Raw genomic sequence first — 24,348 nt, forward strand, 5'->3', positions numbered from 1 at the left:
CTGGTCGGCGCTCAGTTTCCTATTGCATGGAGCTCTGCAGGGCAGGGGGCGTGCTTAGCAAAAAATAAAAAAAAATAGATGTATTGCTTACATTACATCACAGTACATTCAATTCAATTCAAAAATACTTTATTAATCCCAGAGGGAAATTGATTGCTGTAGTAGCTCAGAATAATAATAATAATCAAGTCATCAAAGAGTTATTGTATATTACAATGGCTGTTGGCAGGAAGGATTTCCAGTAGCGGTCAGTGTTGCAGCCAAACTGAAGAAGCCTCTGACTGAAGACACTCTTCCGTTGTCGGACAGTCTTGTGAAGAGAATGCTCAGGGTTGTCCATAATTTTGTTGATTCTCTGGAGAATCTTTCTTTGCATTATCTCCTCCGGTGGTTCCACGGTCGTCCCCAGAACAGAGCCAGCCTTTGTTATTATGCTGTTGAGCCTTTTCAGGTCCCTGCTTCTGATGCTGCTACCTCAACAGACGATGGCTGAAGAAATTACACTCTCAACAACAGACTTGTAGAAGAACTGCAGCATCTTGCTACAGACATTGAAGGACCTAAGCGTCCTCAAGAAGTGCAGTCTGCTGTGTCCCTTCTTGTAAAGGGCTTCGCTGTTCTTTCTCCAGTCCAGTCTGTTGTCCAGGTGAACTCCAAGGTATTTGTATTCCTCAACCACCTCCACTTCTTCTCCCATGATGGAAACAGTGTTTGACTCCACCCTGTTTCTTCTGAAGTCCAAAATCATCTTCTTTGTTTTGTTCACGTTCAAGGTCAGATGATTGCTTCCACACCATGCCACAAAGCGCTCCACCAGCTCTCTGTACTCAGCTTCCTGTCCATCTCTGATACACCCGACAACTGCAGAGTCATCTGAGTATTTCTGTAGATGACAGGTCTCTGATTTGTACTGGAAGTCTGAGGTGTACAGGGTGAAAAGGAATGGTGAGAGTACAGTCCCCTGTGGTGCTCCAATGTTACTGATCGCCTGGTTTGATGTGCAGTTTTTCAGCCTCACAAACTGTGGTCTGTTTGTCAGGTAGTCTTTAATCCAGGTGATAGTTGAGGCCCCCACCTGTGTCTTCTGGAGTTTCTGGCAAAGTACATCAGGCTGCATTGTATTAATGCACTGGAGAAATCCAAGAACACGACCATCACAGTGCTGCCTGCTTTGTCCAGATGGCAGTGGGTTGGTTGAAGCAGCTGGATGATGGCATCTTCAACTCCAACTCCATGGCGATAAGCAAACTGCAGCGGGTCCTGATATGTCCTAGTTTCCTTATTCATCTGGACTAATAGGAGTCTCTCCAGGACCTTCATGATGTGGGATGTCAGGGCAACCGGTCTGTAGTCTGATGGGCAAGTTTTCTTTGGAACTGGAACAAGGCAGGATGTCTTCCACAGGATTGGAACCTTCTCCTGGGCCAGCCTGAGGTTGAAGAGGTGCTGCAGAATCCCACAGAGCTGCTCTGCATATGCCTTCAGTAGTCTGGGACTGACACCATCTGGACCTGCAGCCTTGTTCTTGTTCAGTCTCTCCAGCTGCCCCTTCACTTGACTTCTAGAGGTAAATGGGGCAGCAGCATCTCCTGACTTGGTTGAAGACAGATTTATAGAACCAGAAGAGTCCATGACTGTGTTAGAGGACAAAAGAGCTGGCGTGTGACAGGAAAATGTTGGATCAGAGGAGGATGGGATGTCTGATTGGCTGGGGACAGGCGAGGAGGATGCTGGGTTTGTTCCTGAACTGAACTTATTGAAGAACTTGTTCAGTTCATTGGCTGTGTCCAGGCTGCCATCTGTGCAATCCTTCCTCTGCTTGAAGCCTGTGATCTTCTTCATCCCTGACCAGACATCTCTGATATTGTTCCTCTGTAGTTTGTTCTCCAGCTTCTTCATGTATGCCTCCTTGCTGTCTCTGATCTTGATCTTCAGTTGCTTCTGTATACTCCTCAATAATTCACTGTCTCCCTCTTTTTTCTCATTTAGTAGATTCTTCAGTTCACTGGTGATCCAGGGTTTGTTATTAGCATAGCATCTCACTGTTCTGGTGGGTATGATGTTGTCCACAAAGAAGTTTATATAGTCAGTGACACATCCAGTCATGGCATGGGTGTCCTCTTCATATCCTTGGCAGAGATTCATCCAATCTTTGGTCTCAAAACAACCCTGCAGGGCTTCTTCAGCATCCTGGGACCATTTTCTCACAGTTCTTCTTGTCACAAGTTGCCTCTGAACAAGTGGTTTGCATTCTGAGTAGAGAAAAACAAGATTGTGATCTGATTGCCCCAGAGGAGGTCTGGATTTGGACATGTATGCATTCTTTACATTTGCATAACACAAACCCAATGTATTGCTTTCTCTGGTGGAGCAGCTGACAAAATGAAATGTTGGAAGCGTAGCAGAGAGCTGTGATTAAAATCACCAGATATAGCCACAAATGCATTGGGGTGCTGGGTTTGTAGCTTAGCGACAACGGAACTGATGGCATCACATACACTTTCAGCAATGGCTGAAGGTGGAATATAAATGGTTGCCAAGACAACACTGGTGAACTCTCTTGACAAATAATATGGGTGACAACTTAAGCTTGGTTTATGCTTGACGCATTTACTTTCTGCTTGGTGATGCAGCTCGCGGACGGAACGTGCTTCACAACTTGCAGAGTTTATGGTTCATGCGGCTTGTCTCTGCGGTGAGCCAATATTCTCCCAAACTGAACGGGGCAGCATGGAGCTCTACGGCTTGCATCCAACACTACACCATAGTAGAAGTAAAAATTACTGTTGTTTACAAAATGGCATTCCAGCATTTTTCAACAGCGTCCTCATCTTTTCCGACAGTGTAAGCTATTTCTCTCCAAGAATTATTAACAACATGTTGATCATGGTGATCTTTGAGAGCTGAATCATACAAATGTCTGCATTTACAAACCTCTGCCATACTAGTTCTTGCCAGTCCGCCATGTTTTTCCGCGTCCGACCGTCCGCGTGGTTAGAAAATTTCCTAGGTGAGCGGTGTGGAAAGTTTGGGCCGTGTGGAGGCGCGGTGGAGGGGCGTGGCTGTTAAAATGATGCAATTTTGCCGCGCGGAGCCATGCAAACCTTGTGGACGCGTCAAGCATAAACCAAGCTTTACTGCCAAGATTTCAATATCTGGGCTGCAGAGACGATATTTCACTGAAACATGACCTGGATTTCACCATCTGGCATATGATAAGATAATCACTTTTACGGATTTCTGACAAATCGTACCTAATTTCTGAAAGGGGAAAACTCCAAAAGCAGCTTTAAATGTGCATGTCCCAACCGGTTCCAACCCACTTCAGCATACTTGGTCACAATAATGCTAACCACAGAACAATTCTATCCCAAGCTACCCTGGTCCGAGCTACTGATGTTATCTTGAGCTACTGCTAACCCTGGCCCAAACTACTGCTACTGCTAGCATGAGCTACTGCTAATGCTAGCCTGAGCTACTGCTAACACTATCCTGAGCTACTGCTAACCTTAATAGAGCTACTGCTACGCTAGCCTGAGCTGCTGCTAACCCTGGCCCGAGTTACTGCTTTTCTTATCCTCAGCTACTGCTAACCCTAGCCCGAGCTATTTCTAACGCTAACCTAAGCTACTGCTGACCCTAATCAGTACTGCTGCTAATGCTAACCTGAGCTACTGCTAACCCTAATGCTACTGCTACGCGAGCCTGAGCTGCTGCTAACCCTGGCCCGAACTATTTCTAACGTTAACCTAAGCTGCTGCTGACCCTAATCAGTGCTGCTGCTAATGCTAACCTGAGCTACTGCTAACCCCAATCAGAGCTACTGTTAACACTAGGCTTAGCAACTGCTAACACTTATCCTTGATGATGCTCCCTGATGATGCTCCTAAGATGATGTGTCGTTCATTACCTGACCCATCTGAACTCAGCCTATTGTTTCCTCTGTTGTTCGTGTGTGTGTGTGTGTGTGTGTGTGTGTGTGTGTGTGTGTGTGTGTGTGTGTGTGTGTGTGTGTGTGTGTGTGTGTGTGTGTGTGTGTGTGTGTGTGTGTGTGTGGACGAGTGTGCGGGTGATTGTATGTCCACTTTGGAAGTTGGGTGCGGGAGGGGAACCGTTATTGTCAATTGTTTTATACTTGGGGAGGGGGCTGGGATGGGAATATGGGATCTATGGGGCCATTTTAATCTGTGAAGCACTTTGAGTAGCATTTTTTTGTATGAAAAGTGCTATATAAATAAAGTTGATTTGATTTGATTACTGCTAACCCCAATCATAGCTGCTGCTAACACTAGCCTTAGCAACTGCTAATCCTGATCCTAGTGACTGCTAATGCTAGCCTGGGCAACTGCTAACGTCCTTTTTGAACGAGAAGAAAACATCCAGGAAGAATCAAATTTCTGCCTTTCATATTCACCCTCCTGTTAATTCTTAGAGATATTATCATTATAATTCAAGGGTATTTGCTTCTCCTTCCTCTTCTTTCCTTTTCAAAGTCTAATATTACCTGCAGCTTGTGTCAGCACAAGTCATTGATTGAAGAGCTGAATATTTTATAAGGAACTCAATCCGTCTGGGTTGTGGTTCTTCACTTACACTGACAGAGTTAAGCTAAATGTTTACGTTTCTGTCTGGAAATAGTTGGAAATGATTAGTTTACATTAAATAAAATGTATTATGAGTATGAAGAAGCGTAATCTTGATTCTTGTGTTAATTTCAAGTCATTTTAAGAAATCGTTTTTGCTGAATTCTTCAGTTTGAGCGAACCCAGTGAAAGCTGCCGGTTTATTAACTGGTTATGAATAATTTAGATGTTTACAACAACAATAAGATTTTTTGCTAGTTTTTTTGGAAGAATAGTAAAAATTGCAAAATTAATTACATACGTGCCAAAAGAAAGCTATTTGAAATATAATAAAACTTTATTTGAGTTCACTTTCAGTGTGTTATTTTTTTACAGGAATATGTTGATGCAGTTAATGTATCCAGAGATCACACATAAAAAATAATGAATTGAAGATTATTTTAATAGGGTATGGAATTAGTTCTGGATTATTCCATCCCTCACTTGCTATATTTCTATCTCCACTCTGCAGATCCCAGCTCTGGCAGTGATGACACACCTCTTTATAGAGCCACCACACATCTTAGTGAAGCATCCTTCGCTCAGACTCAACCTCAGGCCCCCAATGCCCCAAACCTCCAGCGCCACAGCCTGCCGCCGCAGCATGGCTCCCCATTCGGTACATTGCACAGTCAGAATCAATCAATTAATCAATCAAAGCTTTATTTCTAAAGCCCTGTCAGGAAGCCCAAGGCGCTGAACACAGTACATAAGAAATCTTAAACACAATGAATAAATAGATAATAAAAGCAATTCAAATAGTGTAAAAAATAAAAATGAAATAAGGTAAAACATTAAAGTAGAAACAAATGGATAAAACAAGGGATAAAGAGACCAATGAAAACAGGGAAATAAAATCAACGTAAAAGTGGGCCGACCTCAAACACATTCAGGGAACGCCAAGTAGAGGAGGTGGGTTTTTAGGCGACTCTTAAAGACCGGCAGAGATGGGGACAGCCTAACTGAGGGGGGCAACTGGTTCTAGAGTGACGGAGCTAGGACTGAGAAACCCCTGTCCCCACGAGTACGACACCTAGAACGACGGACAGCGAGCAGGCATTGGTCAGAAGAGCGCAGAGCGCGTGATGAGGAATTTCTGTTCAGCAGTGTGGCTAGATGGGGGGGCACCACCCTGGAAGAAATTGTAAACAAAGACCAGGAGTTTAAAGAGTGAACAATAACAGACCGGTATCGGTACAAGATCTGCTCGGGTGCAATTCGGCTCGGGGTCCGTTGACTGCCGATGACGTCAAAGTAGTTGATTGGCTGAACATGAACCTTACGGAATTACATAGTCACGTTACGTTATTATCACGTTACGTTGGTCCAGGCAAATTTTTTTGTTGGAAAGATGGACAACTTTTACAAAGGAATCCATCATTACCTCTTTGAAAATACACTTTTAGCATAGAGCTGCATGTATATTAGAGCTGAACGATTAACTGCATGTGCAATTAAATTGCGATGTGACAAAAGGAGATTTTCTAATTGCAAAGGCTGCAATTTGGCAGCGAGTGGTTAGCGCAATGCTAATATATGTGGAAAAACCCATAGGAATGCTAATGCTAATATCACCGATTACATTCTTACAAATTATGAATTAGAAACGTGCCAAATGATTACATTTGGAGTCTAATAGAAAGTAAAACTACCATCAGTCAAATAAGTACAGACAGGTTTTTTAGTAAAGCCAGAAAACTTTTAACTCCAGACTTTTGGCTAGCAGCTATGAGCGTAAATGAACTACGCATGGACAAGACGTCAAAAACTCTAAACACAAAATACTTCAATAAACGGGACACACTTCTTTCCTGCAAATACAATTTCACAGGTGTTGCTAATACCTATGATCCTTCAAGGGATGCGCTCAAAGAGGACTTCAACATTATGAATACAATATAGTGTTTTATTTTACAAATACCATTATAAACACAAAATTACGTCTTAAGAAACATTATTTTAATAACGAAACTGCTAAATTCTTTCCAACAGTATAGATGTGTAGTGTATTTTGTCCAAGTGGGTTTGCCGTACTTTGACGTCATTGGCAGTCGATGGACCCCGAGCCGATCTTGCACCCGAGCAGATCTTGTACTGACACCGGAAGCCAGTGCTGGGAGGCCAGAACCGGACTGATGTGGTCCCGTTTCCTGGTCCCAGTCAGAAACCTGGCTGCGCTGTTCGGCACAAACACAGAACATGTCAACACAGAAGCAAACACACATCCTGTTTCTGTTTAACACAATGCGTAATCACCAAGTTGGTTTCAGTTCTGGACCACAAGCATTATTCTGGCTCTGGATTAACAATGCAACAATCTAATCCTGGTGCAAAGATGTCATTTTCTTCAAAAAAAATCTCCATCAAAAGTGCAGAAAAAATACTGACATTTGCTCCGTTGGATCATTCAGCTGCAGCATCTAAATACTAACTTTGTTGGTACTTTAGAAATAATATACTTTTTCAGGATACTGCACAAGTATGGCTAATATTACTCTAACAAATTGGACTTACTGTAGGTATTTAAATGCAGAAACGTCATTTTTAATTTTACATTCAAGATCCTGTGTGTGATCCTGTGTTTGGGGTATAATTTAGAAAAAACGGCTGGGATTTGGGAAGTTTTGAATATAACTAGCAGTTGTGAAACAGCTAATTGCATTTACCATTAGAACTGTCATTGTAACAATATCAATAATTTATTGAACTACAAAAAAAAATCAAGAGACAGTTTAGCCACATTAAAGCAGGTTATCAGGTAGGGAAAATATCTGGCAGGAAAACATATTCATCTTTTTGCATTTTCATGCCTATGTTTGATCTAAACTAGATAAATAATGTTGTGTTTGTACAACTGCAATATTTTTGGAATTGCATTTCATTTTTTATGTTTTTGTTGTGGCTAAAAAATGATTACCAACAGTTCCAACATCAGGAGATCAGCGCCACCCGGTGGCCAAGCTGTGTGATGCTAGGATTAGCAGCATCTCCAACTAGTGGCCTCTGAATAAAACCTCTGTATTAATTCAGGATTTAGAATCTGGATGCAGACAGATTGACTGCTGTTTCTGAATCAGAGTGCAAAATATAAATGTTAAATGAGTGCTAAATTTGTCTGCATACACTTTAAATGATCTAGTACTTATAATTTCAGATGCAACCAAAAAATGGGCCATTGATCGACCTAATCAAAGATCAGCTTTATAAAGATTTTTCCTTTGCAAAGCAGCAATAAAAACTATTTTACTGTTGATCTCTTAGCACTAATTCACACAAAAATAGCAGCTATCCTGTGTGGAAAGTCATAGATAAATAATATAGTTCATATTCACTTGTAAGTCGCTTTGGACAAAAGTGTCTGCTAAATACATCAACATAAATATAAACATAGTTCTTTTAGATTTTCTTGTAGTGTTTTCTCTGTGGGGGCACTCTGTCCCAGGGGTGGTCGTCAGCCGCTGCTGCCTGAGCACCCTACAGGTAGTGCTTGAGTGGTGGTGAGGGTGTATGCCCTCCCTCCTCTAGGGTGCTCTGACTTGGTTGCTGTGGTTGACCTGATGCTGCCAGGGCAGATGGCTTCTCTGTTGGCGTTTCTGTGCCTTACCTTACTTGGCTCATTTGAGCTCAGCAAAAACATAAAAATATAATTCTTACTGATGTTATTGTGTGTGTGTGTGTGTGTGTGTGTGTGTGTGTGTGTGTGTGTGTGTGTGTGTGTGTGTGTGTGTGTGTGTGTGTGTGTGTGTGTGTGTGTGTGTGTGTGTGTGTGTGTGTGTGTGTGTGACTGTTAATGCTTTTAAACTGTTTTGGGGTCATTTTAATTCTGTAAAGAACTTTAAGTCACACTTTTTGCTTGAAAAGCACTTCATAAGTAAAATCTGATTGATTGATTGATTGATTGATTAATCAATTTAAATCAGAAAAATTGGTATCAGCCTTCAAAACCAGAATCAATGCATGTCTATTCAAAGTTTTATTTAATCAGCTGATGTTCTAGAGATCTTGACAACGTCACTATTTTAACTGTTTCTTGACATAAACCAACTATATGTAAATGTATATTCTGGCCACGAGCCACTAAAACAACCCAGTCGAGCGTTGGCATTAACTTTGGACGTTTTGGACTTGGGATTTCTTTGTGACATGAACAGGTACCAAAGTCGTTTATTTCTAAAAAGGGTGTATTTGCTTTTTCTTGGTCCGCGTAAGGCAGACTGCCCTGTTAAATGATTTCTGTAGCGGGACAGTGCCAGAAAGCCAGATAAGCCGGTCCACCTGTGCATAAACGTAGAAAGTGTTTATCAAACACCATTTACCACATTCGTGTGGACCCTAAAAATTAATTATGATACTAGAATCTATTTAGCATTCATTGCTTCATTGTGTTTTAAATATGAGCATTTGAAATCAGATGATTTGTTTTTCTGCTCAGCTCCTAGAGGAGAGCTGCAGAAGGACATCGAGGCTGCGCCATCGCCTAAATCCTACCCTAAAAGGTTCGCTGTGGTTCCACCTAAAACGCAGTCACCAGGTGAGTCTGTCCCACCGCTCCGTTTGAATCTAAAGGCAGAACCACACATCAGCTGCTACCGGGACTTTAAAATGCGCGTCACTCCCAAACTGTACCCCTGGCACTCATGTGTCGTCATAGCAACATTCCAGGGTACAGCCTGAATGCTACGATGGTTCCCCGAGCAGATATTCAGCTGGAATCAGATTACTGCAAATTAGAGACAATACAGTAATAACAGCTGATTTCTCCATTTATGGTTTAGAGAAATGACCTTAAATATGTTTTACATTCATGATCAGAGTTTGGGTGTTTTTGTTAGCTTCTCTTCTGTTAACCTTTCCCCCCATCTGGTTCAGGGCGGTACTCGTGATGGAGGAAAAGCCTGAGCAGACCAATCGAACTGTTGGCTGTTAGGAATGGACTGCTGAAGGTTGATGTACGGTTGCTGAGTGCAGTAAGCACAGAGCAATAACACCGAGCTGGAGAGGCTATTTATTACTACCACTGTAGTTTAACTACAGGAAATCTGTCAGCGTTTGAACTGAAAGAGAACAAACAGAAACACCAGATGATCACAACAAACTCAATTAAACCTCAAAATGTTTCTTATTTTGTTAAATCAGATTTAAAGCCCTAAGTAAAAGCATTGTTGCTGCTTATCCTGATTGTTCAGCGCGTGGGAGAACGACAGCAGCTCGGACGGGTACAGCGCAGGAACTGGACCGAGCTCTGATCCAGCAGCTGCAGGATCGATGTGCGCAGCAGGCCGTGCAGCTGCAGAAACTCCAGGCCCAGTTAAAGACGGCCTGTCTGTGTCTGGATGTTTTCAGCGTCACTACTCAGCACTTCTGCCACAAGGTAGGGTTGTGATGTCACTCCTTCTCTTTTAGAGATTGTGTAAGAATTGATTTATAAAATCCTTGATTTATCTGATGAATCTCAGATCCCACCAGATTAGCTTCTGGGTTGTTTTATGTTGAACCCGTAGTTGCAGCTATTTGACTGTATATGTTGAACTAATTCATTTACAAAAAAAATGTCAAAATCCCAATTATTGTTTTTTTTCTGCCTTTTGGTTAATGAGTGGCGATGGTGGCACAGGAGTTAAGTGCTTGCTCTGTAATCAGAAGGTTGCAGGTTCGAGCCCTGCTCAGTGTGTTGCTGTCGTTGTGTCATTGGGCAAGACACTCATCCCCCCTTGCCTGCTGGTGGTGGTCGAAGGGACCGGTGGCGCCTGTGTGAGGCAGACTCGCCTCTGTCAGTGTGCCCCAGGGCAGCTGTGGCTACAATGTAGCTTATCACCACCATGGTGTGAATGACTGATTGTGTTGTAAAGCGCCTTGGGGGGTCCCAGGACTCTAGAAGGTACTAGATCAAATACAGGCCATTTACCATTTAATGAAGCACATACATAATACATTTTAGAGAGCACATCATGCCATTTTTGTCGTTAACACTTTCATTTTTGGACCATCAGCATCCAACAGGACCTAATTGTAAGCTTGAGCACACGTCTACAAGCGACACCTGTGGCGTTCGTCTTTGGTCGTCAGCATCACTTTGTTCACAAAAGCTGACTTCTACTTTGATTTGTAAGAAACTCTGTTGCAGGATTTTCATTTTTTTTTCCAGCAAACATCTTTGTAAAAAAAACTGTTTTAAAAGAGTGTGTCTTTTAGTTTTCTAAAGGAAAAGCATTTGGGCTTTTTGTACTTTATTCATCAGGTAGTATAGGTCCAATTCTGATTTCTGCTTATTTGTACTGAAATTAGGTAGGACTTTATGTAAATGAGAACTACTGACCATAGATTACATAAGAATGTGCCAGAATACCACACTTGCAACTTCAGAGTAGCAGGCTGTCCTTGTGACTCTTAAGTAAAGTGGAGCTGACATGCTTCCAGCTCGTTTTCTTCAGGTTTTAAATCATGAACCCAGCTGATTTGTTTGATTTAGTGATGAGTCACTCCTGTAGAAACTAATTAAGGCTGTTTCAACTGTTAGATTAAGATGTTAAAAAGACTAACGCACAGCAATAAGAGTTTCACTTTCATTTTCACTGACAGATGATACGGGGTGCTTAAAACAAGCCAAAAGTGTCTGGTTGCTCACAGGCAGAGAGACACGTGAGGGGCGGGACTAATCAGCTAAAAATAACCGATTAGAAAAATGGTGGAAATGCCGACTGTACTGCACGACGTTGTAGTTTTTTAGCTGTAGTCAAAAATGTCGTCGGGCGACAGCGCAAACATCTTTTCTTTAGAAGAAATGCTTTTAGAGCTTCTTCTTGTGGTTTTAAAGACATTTCCAAGTAATTTAGAACAGAGGAAAGAGCTGCCGCGGACTCCGCTTCAGACTCCCTATTTGTGAGAAACTCGGCGTTGCGGTGTGTGTGAGACGTACGCTGCTCAGCTCTGATTGGCTCGGTTAGAATTCTCAGAAGGTGGGGTTATTTGAATAGGAGAGTCCCCAGAGGCTGGTCAGGCTACCACAGTGGGGTCCCGACCCCAACTTTGGGAACCACTGTGAATCCTGCTTATGTCTGATCTGCCACTCAGCCGCGGTCAGGAGTTTTACAGGAGATGATTAATGAGGTCAGAGCTCCTGCTTCAGCTCCAGCACGTGTCTTTAGATTGTCAGAACACCTTGAAAAGCTTTAAAAAGTAAAAATTCACACAATCGAGGCACTTCTGAGAACAGATGTCAGTGTTATTTTAGGATTATAAGTAATAATACTACTACTACTACTAATAATAATAATAATAATAATAATAATAATAATAATAATAATAATATAATCAGTTTAGGGAAGTGTTTGTTATTATCTTGCTGCTGTATTTTTGCAGAGCTGCATTCTGTGCTTTGGTACTTTGGTCCAAGTGAAAACTCGCAGAAGATAAAAATGAATTTCAACTTGTGGTTGATTCAATGGGATATTATATTTTATTTTATAAGCTTTTTGCACAGTTTGAATTTTATTTGCGAGACACCCTCCGAGCTGCAGTTTGAATTCGCTGCTCCCGAATCACACAGGAAAAGATGGGAGAGCCTCTCCCATCTTCTCCTGTAACTCAGTTTATTTCTTTTCCTCTGGGATTCATGTGTGTGTGTGTGTGTGTGTGTGTGTGTGTGTGTGTGTGTGTGTGTGTGTGTGTGTGTGTGTGTGTGTGTGTGTGTGTGGCTCCTTGCCGTGCGTATTAATGTGATACGGGGCGTGTTGCTGGGCTTTGAGGGGAGGGCAGTCAGAACTGGGCTGGGTCTGGCCATCTTTGTTCCAGCAGGACAAACGATGCTCACAGATCAGAAAATGAGGTGAGGCTTCTGTCTACTCCGACTCTCCTCCCCTCTCCTTACCCTGCCTGCTCCCTCCCCTCTTCACCTTTTTTCTGTATCCTGCTCTACTCTTGGCGTGTGTCGCCGCTGCCTCCTCATCAGGCTGAGGGATGCTGCTGTTTTCTGGGCTGGTATGGGCCACCGCTGCTGCAGACCTCCTCTCCTCCCTTTGTGCAGTCTGGAACAAACGGTAATGGCAGCATCTACTGCAGCCAGGCAGGAAGCTTGAGTCAGCATCAGGGATTCCTTTATGCATCCGTGCTTGTGCGCATGTGTGTGTTTAGTGATGAGGGTGTGAGTCTGTATCCTCATGATTTTGTTTCCTAGCGACTGAGCTGCCAGAGAGCAGAAAGATCCTGAGTCAAAGCTGTCGGTCCATCTTTAGAGTTTGTAGGGACAAAACAAAGAGGAAATTGCTCCTATTCCTGCATTTCATTCATTGTTTTGGTGTGTAAATATTAGTGTGCATATTCTTTTTTATTCATTTTAAATTCTTTTCAATCAAATTATATTCTAGCTTTATAAAAAAATCTAAAACTTATGATTGTTTTTTTTAATATAGGGAAATATAGAAAATATGGTGGTTATCATGTTTATTACTTGGTCTGAAACAGCTAAAAGCATTAGTATTTTTATTTTTTAACTGAAATAAATATTTAACAATTATTTTATATTTCTCACGAACGAGGACAACCATTAACCTGTCTAAATGTCCTTTGTTCTGATGTTTTAATGTTTTCCTGCAGTGCGAGGAGCAGAACAGCTAGTTTGTTTTTATTCTATTGAACACCAAAATGAAAAATCATTGGAAGGAGCTGGGTAATTCTGGTAGCAGGGGGCGGAGCTTCATTACATGAAGCAGTGCCAGCTGTGCTTCATCCCTCCTGAGGTCACCTCAGTCTGGTTCCAGGAAAAACCTTAGAGGATGACATCATTAGTGCTGAGACACACTTGAACTGTTTCATAACCTCTCTTATTGGTTTGTCTCTTTGCTGCTGCTGAGTTGTTTAGTGATTTGTTTGTGCAGCCATAATGGAGGATAAAATTATTTTAAAAAGTTTCTCTCTTCCTTTAATGATTTTTTTTTATTTTCAGGGTGTCACCCTCACCGACACACGGCGGGCTGGGCTGAGTTATATAAATGATTTAAATGGCTTTTTGGTGGTATTTAAACATTTAAAGGGGGCATTTGTCTCTGCCTTTATAAGCACCACACATGAGAAACCCCTCCATCTGTTTTCTGTCAGTGTTTGATTTTAGGAAGTACGTGCCTAAAATTAGTTGTTTTAAAAAGTCCTAATTTGTGATGTCACACATGAGGAAAAATCAAAATAAAACCACCTCTTCTTCGCAGAGCAGCTGCTACTCCGAGCCTCTCTTGGATATCTGAGCTTCTCAGCTTATAGCAGCATGATCGGGGGAAGGGTGCGTGGCCAGCACCAGGTTGTTTTTTAAAGTGAAAGAGCTTTGAAATGTCTCATTCTAGAAAGTACTGAAACTGTCAAGGGTTATTGTTTTTGAAATTTCATACTAATATAAAATAAATTTAATGAAATGAAGGTGGCAAATATGGAAAGTTTTTATTCACACATTTTCATATTTATGTTTGTGTTTATTTATTTAGCAGATGCTTTTATCCAAAGCGACTTACAATTTATAACCTATAGGGCATGTTGTGATCTGTGGGGGGAAACGTAGTACCCGGAGGAAACCCACGCATGCATGGGGAGAACACGCAACTCCACGCGTGTGTGCGCGCGCAAGTTGTGTGCTGCAGTGTGGGAAAAAAAATTGTGCCATGCAGATGTAAAGACCCAGAAGCAGATAAAAAAAGGGAAAGAAGGGAATTATAAAGGTTAAAAAAGGAAAGAAGAAGAAAGAAAAGAAAAATTGCTGTGGGTGTGAGGTGGTGAGGGAACAGGTGAACATTTCTAAACGGATCTAGCAGCTATAAATCCTGACATGTTCAAACCCAGTGAGTGCTGTTAATAATAATAAAGTTGTACCTGAAGTTTGTCTAATAAAGCCAGTCTGTTACTCCTCGTTCTTTGTAGATCTTACCGTCAACAAACAGTTTATCCACGGAGGTCACAGCCCGCTTCCCATCCTGGATAAACTTCTTGCGCAGCAGGAAGAGAACTCAGCGGCGATCCAGAATTTCTTTAGGAAACTGGTCGTTTACGCTGTAGTCTTTACCTTTAAGCTCCCTCCCGTGGCTTTTGACAAGATCCCTCTGCTTAAAGTGCTCAAATTTAGCCACCATGGGACGAGGTCTTCTGCTGTCTGTTCTCCTGGCTCCAAGGCCATGTACCCGATGAAAGGTGATGTTTCCAACAGTTTCCTCAGGTATCTTCATGTGGGTGTGGAGAAAGTTCTTGATGGTTTGTTTGCAATCCTCCGCTTCTCCTCCGGTCTGCTCTGGAAGGCCTGCGAACACCAGGTTGTCTCTCATGCTGCGTGATTGGAGAGCCAGAACCGTCTCCTTTAGAACTTTGTTGTCCTGGGAGATCCGATCTATTCCTGCAGTTAAGGAGGAAACCGATTCCCGCAGAGACGCGTTCTCAGCCGCGAGCCGCTCCACCTGCTCCTGGCTAAACTCCAGAGATGTTCGGAGGTCCTGGAATTCCTTGTGAAGCAGCTCTAGCAGGTTGAGTTGCCCATCAAATTCCAGAAGCCGTTTATCTATGGACTGTAGTAAATCTAAGACATCCTTATGGGGAGATGAGGCCTCGGGCGAGTCCTGGGGACGGCTCCTCTTGGTCCCAGGTGTTTCCGTCTCAGCTGCTGCTGCTTTCTTTGGTCCCATGACAAAAATCTCAAAAACCTCGTCAATATATATTTGCAAATTTTCTACATTTTCTCCACTTACCTCCAGGTTGAGTGTGTTTTATTTACCAGATTTATTAATTTTTTTTGCATTGTCAGTGAGTAATTTAGGCGAAAATCTGTCATAATTGTTTGTGGAAGTTGATTAACAAGCTGCCATCTGCTTCAACTCGCCGCCATGTGTCCGGTGATCGGGCCGTCAGTGCATGCTCTTCCCAAGCTCGCATGCTTTTCCCAAGCAAGGCGAGGCAAGAGTGCTAACCACTGCGCCACCATGCAGCCCATATGCATATTTATAAAACTTATTTGTTTACTATAGTTTTTGAACATTTGTGCACATTTTATTTGGAATAGGAACTAAACATCCATCTTAAAGGTAACAACCTCTTAGGCTAGGTGTCCAAGCTTTCTAGACAAAGGCCTAAATGATCCATCCTAATATAAATTATCTTAAAATATAATTTTTCATCTTTTTTGTGTTTTAGAATGAGAGCGCCATTGTGAAAGAGAAGGAACTGTCCTTGGAGCTCGCCAGAATCAGGGATGAAGTGGGTAAGTGTTGGTGTTGAGAAACAACATGGCCTCCTCTCTGTCCTCTTTAGTCTAAGATTATTAAAAACACTCAGGTTTTGGTGACAGGGGTTCATTTTAAGCTATTTAAACCATTTTAAACGAAATTAACTTTTCATGTGCAAAATAAAAAAAAAAAGAATCTGAATACAATAATTCAGTGCATGGCCTCAATTTGAATCAGATCTATTCAGTTACACCTCTGCTCAGGCGCTAAGGGATCGTCGTCCCATACGTGGCAGGAGTCTCGGAGAAACTTAGAAGAATCTTCTCCAAACACAACATCCCAGTAAACTTTAAACCCAACAACACCTTCAGACAGAAACTAGTCCATCCAAAAGACAAAATACCCAAACAGAAGCTTAGTGGCATCATTTATGCAGTCCAATGTTGTGAGTACTGTCCAGACCTTTACACTGGGGAAACTAAACAACAATTACACAAGAGCATGGCACAGCACACTGTAAACCCAAAAGTTCAAAATAATCAAATATATTGAGTAGATATAACTCATAATAAAAAAAAAATGTTTTAGAACTAAAATGTGTTGAGCTTGTTCAACCTTTTCAACCGCTTTAATTAATCTGAACTATTTCTTTTTTATGTAAGCATAACTTTAATTAATCAATAAAAGACAACTTAACTTTAATGAGTAATATTAACAAAAAAATGATTGATTTATTATTTTATGTTTCTATGTTATTCCATTCGTCTTTACGTCAACTCTAAAGTGTGTCTGATAAAAAGACTTGTATCGGGTTTTTTTTTAATTGTGGATTTCCAGGAAAAACAACCACAAACTAGCAATTTTGATGGATTGCAGGAGCAGTAAACAACTGCTGGGCGTGGTACATTGTGGGTAGTCATATTTTCTGTTATTTTGCTCTATTTTGGGGTGTTTATGCATGTTCATTGTGGAGGATTGTTGTTCTCAGTTATTATTTCATTCAGTGTTGCAGATGTGGTGTTACTTTTTGTATCATGTTGGCCCCATAAGTGATGAGGTTGGTCAAAATAATGCTGTATGGCTGTGCCGTCCCATTTGTTAATACTGTGGTTGTTCACACCAGATACTCTTGACTTGACTTTGAGTGTCCCACTTTCATTAGCTGTTAGCATCTAGGGGTGTGTGAGTCATGATCTGGTGTTAGTTACTGCCTTCACCAGCCTGCCACATTGTCATGTTTAAGTAAATTCATCTTATTTGGGTAAGGGTTTAATAGGTCAATTTAGAGTTCATATAAGTTATATTATTTAAGTTAGTCAAAACATGTAATGAAGTTCAAATAAAATAAAATATGCAAGTTTAGTGCAATAAAACTTTGTAAGTTGCTTAAGTGCTAAGTTATAGGCTGGAGGTAGTTAAATGCTTTGATTTTATTCAGGTCATATTTTTTAGGTTATGGTAAACATAGTTTTTAGATAAGTTGACTTAAAAATTATTAGGTAATCAGTTTCCTCATAAATTTTGAGGTCAGTGAACTTATTCAGGGTTGCAGTGCACAGGAGAGCCACCTCTTCAGGTCAAGACTCTGCAGTCCACCTACACCTGAAGGACAAGGGACACACCTCTGAAGATGACAAAGTACACATTCTGGACAGTGAAGCTATATGGTTTAGATCCTCCACCACCTCTCTTACCCATGGTGTCCCACAAGGTTCTGTGCTGGGGCCTCTGCTCTTCCTCCTCTATCTGCTTCCTCTTCAGCACATCCTGAGCTCCTTCAAAGAAATCTCCTACCATATTTATGCAGATGACATCCAACTATACATCTCCTTTAAGCCCCATGAGATGTCTAAGCTGCAGCTGTTACACACCTGCTTAGACTCTATCAAAACCTGGATGGCTGGGAGCTTTCTTCAGCTGAATGAAGATAAGACTGAGATCCTCATCTGTGCCCCAGACAAGCTGGTTCCCAAAGTCAGAGACTCTCTTGGTTAGCTTGCTTCTTACACCAAACCTTCTGTCAGGAATCTTGGTGTGACCTTTGACCCAGCTCTCACCCTGGATTCTCATGTCAGTTCTCTTGTTTGCTCTTCCTTCTTCCATCTCAGGAACATTGCTAAGCTGAGTCCCACTCTGTCCCGCTCTGAACTTGAGACAGTCATCCACACCTTCATCTCCTCACGCTTAGACTACTGTAACTCTCTTTTCACATGTCTGAGCAGAACCTCCCTGAACCGTCTACAGGTGGTTCAGAATGCCTGTGCTTGGCTTCTGACCAAGTCCTCCAAACACACCCACATCACCCCGCTTCTCCTCTAGCTTCACTGGCTGCCAGTCAACTCCAGGGTTCATTTCAAGATCCTGGTTCTGGTCTATAGGGCCTTACATGGACAAGCACCATCTTACATTGGTGATCTTCTTAGTCCCTACACCCCCAGCAGGTCCCTGAGGTCCAGTGATCAAAGCCGCACCAGGCTAAAGACCAAAGGTGTCATGGGTGATTCTGCAGGTTGAGTGCTTTGCAGTCTTGTTTCTGGTTTTATTGTATTTTTGGTACTTCCTGTTTTATTTTGTGCATTCACTTCCTGTCTCATTACAGGCAGCTTCACGACATGAGGCTCCTCACTAATCTGCCTCATGTCTTGCACCTGGGTCCTGGCTTCTCCATTTAAGCGTCTTTGCAACAGTTTCCTTTGCCAGTTTGTCTTCTTCAGTTGAGTACTGTGAACCTGCTCTCAGTAACACTTTGTGAAAGTGTATTTAGTTAGTTTTGGACTTGTTCAGTTGTGCTGTACTGCCAGGAATCCCTTCTGCTGATTAAAACTGTGTGAGCTCTGCATTTGAGTCCTCTTTGTGCTGTGATAAAAGGTGACAGATCATTTGCTGCTGTGGCCCCCAGACTCTGGAACTCTCTCCCCCTGAGCCTGAGATCAGTGGACTCAGTGGTCTCCTTCAAAAAGCAGCTGAAGACTCACTTGTTGAAGCTGGCTTTTGTATGACCTTCTTCACCACTCTCTCTTTATTCTGTTCTCCCCACCTATTCCTCCTTCCTCAGGATCCACTGATTTCCCTCTTTCTTATTCACTCTCTCTTTCTTAACATTTTTTAAAATCACAATTGCCTATTTTTTGCTCATTTTAAATATATTTTTAAACATTTTCTAAATGCTTTTTTATATTTTTACTTTTGTTTTTGTGAAGCGCCTCGTGATTTTTATCTTGAGAGGCGCTATAGAAATGATATTTTCTTCTTCTTCTTGAGAGAGGAGTAAAAGAAGGTATCTATGTCAAACGTGGAAACCCCCACTTTTAATAGGGGTGGGGGGCTTAGATTTCACCAGCACCTATAATGCAGCTTTGAGTCTCCTTCCTAAGCAGTTTCAGTCTAGGCTACACCTTCCTGTGTCTGATCAACACAACAACTCCCTCTCACCCTCAATAGAGGCTAACCACGTATCAGGGGATGGAGAGGCGGGGTACCCAGAGTAGTTTCTACTCATTAAATAACAATAGACAGCTACAGACTCTCCCATATTCCAGGTAAAATTGACAAAGCTCCTCGGATGGGAAGCAAAACGTCTTCAAGAAACCAAAGAAGTCCATTTGCCTTCATTTGAACTTTTTGGCTTACGGCTAGTGTACAGTCACAGGGTGCTGGACTTGGGATGGAGCCCTCCATGCATAGTTTGGAGCTTCTGCGTCTTAACATCTGCGGTCTGTATTTCTTTCTTTGGCCAGCTTATTATTCCTGCAGGATATCTGATTACTGGCAGGGCGTAGCTGTTCATTGCCCAGATTTAGCCATTGAGCTGACTTCTTGTGTAAATGATAAATGACCCGCACTTGTATAGCGCCTCTCAGAGTAAGGACTCCGAAGCGCTTTACACTACAGTGTATCATTCATCCATTCACACACACGTTCACACACTGATGGGGATGAGCTACGATGCAGCCACAGCTTCCCTGGGGCCCGCTGCTGAGCACTGGCGCCACCGGTCCCTCCGACCACCATCAGCAGGCAACGTGGGTTAAGTGTCTTGCCCAAGGACACAACATATATATATATATGTATATATATATATATATATATATATATATATATATATATATATATATATATATATATATATATATAATCAGCTCAGAACCATTTTAAACCAAATTTACTTTTCATGTGCAAAAGAAAAAAATGAATGTGAATAAAATCATTCAGTGCATGGCCTCAATTTGAATCAGATCTAGTCAGTTACACTTCTGCTCGGTGTCCCAGCTTTCAGCGTGGCACACTGGGAGCAGCTGCAGCAGGAGAAGGAGGACCTGGAGCGTCGTTTTGAGGCCGAGCTGCAGGGGTTACGGGCTCAGCAGCAGAGGGAGCTGGGAGCGCTGGAGGAGCGTCTGAAGGCTCGGCACATGGACGAGGCCAGGAGCCTGCAGGCCCAACAGCAAGCTGAGCTGGACGAGCTGCAGTTCCAGCAGCAGGAGCAGGTTTGTGCAGCCTGATTCCAAACAAAACTCAGGATGTTTGTTCTGGTCTAACTCTGATGCTTTTATTGAAGCTCGAGGAGATGACAGAGAACCACGAGGCATCTCTGTTGGAGATGGAGACAACCCATAATGACACGCTGTCCACTCTACAGGAGGAGCATGCTAGGACCGTAAAGAGTAAGCAGCTTTAAAAACCAGTTTATCTTCTCCACTGGTTCCTTTTTCTGATAAAACAACTGCTGACAGATCTGAAGATGGCTCACGAACAGCAGAAGAAGTCCCTGGAGGAAGAATTTGAGAAGATCCGACTGTCACTTCAGGTAAGCTTCTTGTACGACACAATTAAAGATTTCTGCTAAGCGGCAGTAAATACATTTGTGTGTGTTTGGTCTCCAGGATCAGGTGGACACGCTGACATTTCAGAACCGTAGCCTCAGAGATCGGGCAAAGCGATTTGAAGAAGCTCTCCGCAGGAGCACCGATGAGCAGATTGTGGTGAGTTCTGCAGCGTGACGCTCTGAAAACATTACCAAAATTAAAGTGTTTTTCTCTTCTGGTTATTTCAGGATGCTTTGGCTCCTTACAAACACATAGAGGAGGACCTGAAGAGCCTGAAAGATGTTCTGGAGATGAAAAATCAACAAATCCATCAGCAGGAGCTGAAGATTTCAGAATTGGAGAAAATAGTAGGCTTCAAGTTTCACCCTTTTCAGTTGTTTTTAAAAATAAAAATGTATAATCGTTGATGGTAACATGTGCATGAAGTTTCTGGGTTATGTTTAAGAACATCAAAAATGCATTTAAACTCTGATCCAGCAAATCCTTTTCAAAAATTTCAATTTAGCATAAACATTTTGGACTACAGTTACAGTTTGAATTTATTTGTGAAACAGTTTTGCCGTGTTTTACTTTTCTGCTGCTTTAACAGAGGCGGTTTTACCATTAGGCATAGGTAGGCGGCCGCCTGGGGCCCCCTTGTGTTGGGGGCCTCCTAGCCCTGACCACCGGCACCCCTCTGTTAATGCCACAACATTCTTATTACCAACCTGTCGCCGCAGACGGGATTGGACATGCTTCTCATTACCATATTTCCTGAACCGTTCAAGATATCATTAAAATTCCAAAAGTGCTGAAAAGATTAAAATTGGGGCTTTTCATGCATATACAAGACATTACGGTAGCCACCGGGATTCTCTGTCTTGAGCGCAACAATCACAACACAGAGAGACGTGCTGAGTTTGTCATCCAAAATGCTCCGTGTTATAACGTTTGAATGGCTGATCAGATACAAAAAATTCCAACGGTTCCTAAACGTACATAAAAGCAGCTTTCCAATGATCTATAGCATGAAGCAATCAGAGTTATGGAAAATATTTCGCTACGAGGGGAAATCCTGCTGTACAGCCTGATTGAAACGGAGCGCAGCGCCGCGGTGAAAGCGGATAACGGAACGGGGAAGCTAATCAGCATAAAAACCAGCATGAAATTATGGAAATGCCTCAAAGAAAATCAACACGATCTATTAGGTGTCACAGAAGGCTTATATCTAAAGACGGTGACCACGAAGAAGGACAGATCTCTGGTGAACCAGGGTATGAATGTTTGTTCCGTCTTTATTTTTTTATTTGAACAACCCTCAACTATTTGCTAATTGTAAGATTCAGCTTCATTCAAGCATTATTTATCTTTTTACAATAAATAATTATATTTGCTAAAACAAAAGTTTTTGGTATAGCAGCACGGTGTGCCAGAGAAGCACCCCATGCCGGTGTGAGGTGTGCAGGACTCTGCCTGCAGCTGGAGAGAAACTGCTTCAAGGTCTACCACATAAAATAAAAATGTCTGAAAGTTTACAAAAATAAATGGTCCTAAAAACTGCTAAAAAAAGATACCAAGGTTCAAACTTTAAGAATAGATGCATTACACTTCAAAGTTTAAATTGTTCATTCCAAATTGTTTGCCCAGTAATTTAGAAGTTCCTGTTCAGTAATAAATGTAAAAAATTCAAATCCGTTTTTTGCTTTTTTCACTTTTAAGCTGATTTTTTAAAGTTTGTAATAGAAATACATTCTAAATACAAACCATACACTGAAAGCTGAGGTTGTTCTGAAAAAAGGAAAAGAGTTACACACACTTGTACTTTTTATTACAATTTTACAGCCATAAGATTAAAACATACCAGGCAGCCCTGTTATAATTATGGTCATAAGAGGGTTATTAAGACGGCGATGCACAAACAGGAAGTGATTGGTAGTCATTCCACTCCAATCCAGTTGGTGGCGGTAATGCACCAAATGGTTGTTTGCCATCAGTGCCATAAGACCACAAACAAGAAGAAGAAGAAGAGAGGCGGGAGCGTTCATAACAAACTCAAAGCGATAGTCAAAACATTAAGCATGAAATGGAGTTATCCTAGTGGCTCCAATAAGAGAAAGAAGCATCATGCTTCATAAAAGCTTTTATTTTCACTTCTGAAAGTGACGTCGTTTTTCGATGTAAACATCAAAAGGAAGCAGAAAGGAAAGACAATGGAAAATGTTTAAAGGGAGGAAAACAGACCAAAATGGAAAATAGAAAAAATATAACAAAGGCAAAAAAAGCACAGGAGCACTGACAGGAAAAAGAAAGCAGAGCAAATAATGAAAGCACTCAAAAGGAGGGAAAAACAGGAAAAAAGAGGAGAGCTAATAAAAAGGGAAAATAACTCATGTCAGAAGAGGGGAGAGTTTCGCAAATCCAGTTAAAGGTAAGATTGTTGACAATTTTGTGTAAGGGGCCCCATGTCTGTGTTTGCCTTGGGCCCCCAAATTGCTAAACCCGCCTCTGTGCTTTAAATTGTCATTCTTCACTTGAATAACTAAAATTTTGCACTTTTCCCTCTGTTTTTGAGCAGGCTGAAAAAAATGTGTATCTGGAGGAGAAACTTCAAGTGTTGCAGCAGCAGAACGAAGACCTGAAGGAGCAAATAGACAAGAATGTCGCTGTTTCCAGGTCTGTTTGTAGATAAAATGTTCATTTATGTTTGAAACGACGCTTAAAGCGGCAGGAAGGAATTGATGTTGTGGTTTTGAGCCTGAAAAATCTATTTTCCCATTTCACACAAGTAACGTTCCTGAGCTGATGCCATGCTTGTAGTTTTTTATCACAGCTTTTGGTGCCAAAACTTAGAGCGCTGTGATTGGCCAGAGCTAAAATTGTTTGGGCCAATGGTAAACCAGCTGAGGCTACAGCGGTTTGGGGAGATTTCAAGGCTAAGCGACCACAGCTTTAAATAAGACGATGCTTTCCAGTTTTTACTCAAAATGCAAAAGAACAAAAGCTCCTTTCCAACATGTTCTTGTTTACATTTTCTCCTTCAGACAACTCTCCGTGGAGAACGCTAACCTGCAAGTGCACGTAGAGCAGGAAAGCAAAGAAAAGAAGCGTCTGAGTCGCACCAATGAGGAGCTCCTGTGGCGCCTCCAGACTGGAGAGCTGAGCCCCCACATGTCCCCCACCTCATCCCCCATTCACAGACCCCCGTCTGGGCCAGGCTCCCCTGCTCGTCCACACTCCTACCATCAGTGACACTCTCAAAGGAAGCGGTTGTATCCACTACTGGCTTTTATCAGCGTGCAACCCTCACTTTTGAAGTTTTTGACCCTTGTTCTCTCCAGTTAAAGGGGGATTTTACTCCAAACAGACTTCATGAACTGTAATGATAATCACGTGTTTGCTTGCTCCAGAGGGAAATCCCCCAGCCTTTTTCTGTTCTTCTTGAATGCCCCATCAGAGCAGGAATGTTGTAAATCAGTGCCTCATTCACATGTTTCCATCCCCATCTTCCCTCTCAGCACTCAGGAGGCTGGACAAAGCAGACATGAGACATGCAACAGCAAAAACAAGAAGCGCCTTCAGCCATTCATTCTCTCCCACCAGCGACTTCTAACAGCGCGTAGAGGGGGCAATGCTTTAAATGACATAAAAAAACGACTTGTTTTCCTTCACGCATCATGATTGTAATAATGAAAGCCATCTAACCTCAATCATCCTGTGTTTCCTACACAGTTTGCA

The 24,348-nt window shown here is 42.1% G+C and overlaps 1 protein-coding gene across 8 annotated transcripts in view; it reads left to right on the forward strand.

Annotated features, from left to right (window-relative positions):
• mtus2b (microtubule associated tumor suppressor candidate 2b) overlaps positions 1–23,994 on the forward strand; it is a 29,230-nt gene extending 5,236 nt beyond the window's left edge. For 2 of the 8 annotated variants that reach the window (XM_070543541.1, XM_070543543.1), the window contains exons 4-14: positions 5,095–5,241; positions 9,055–9,153; positions 9,809–9,993; positions 15,780–15,846; positions 20,081–20,295; positions 20,367–20,472; positions 20,542–20,615; positions 20,692–20,790; positions 20,862–20,981; positions 23,186–23,286; positions 23,655–23,994. In XM_070543541.1, coding sequence (XP_070399642.1) covers positions 5,095–5,241; positions 9,055–9,153; positions 9,809–9,993; positions 15,780–15,846; positions 20,081–20,295; positions 20,367–20,472; positions 20,542–20,615; positions 20,692–20,790; positions 20,862–20,981; positions 23,186–23,286; positions 23,655–23,862 — 1,421 coding nt within the window. In that variant the 3' untranslated portion in view covers positions 23,863–23,994. Of the gene's footprint in view, positions 1–5,094; positions 5,242–9,054; positions 9,519–9,808; positions 9,994–12,321; positions 12,448–12,570; positions 12,659–15,779; positions 15,847–20,080; positions 20,296–20,366; positions 20,473–20,541; positions 20,616–20,691; positions 20,791–20,861; positions 20,982–23,185; positions 23,287–23,654 lie in introns of those variants that run through there. The other 6 variants (XM_070543542.1, XM_070543544.1, XM_015951335.3 and 3 more) reach the window with 6 other exon arrangements.
• The last annotated feature ends 354 nt before the right edge of the window (positions 23,995–24,348 follow it).

This window comes from Nothobranchius furzeri, chromosome 13 (assembly GCF_043380555.1).
Source record: "Nothobranchius furzeri strain GRZ-AD chromosome 13, NfurGRZ-RIMD1, whole genome shotgun sequence".
NCBI lineage: Eukaryota > Metazoa > Chordata > Actinopteri > Cyprinodontiformes > Nothobranchiidae > Nothobranchius > Nothobranchius furzeri.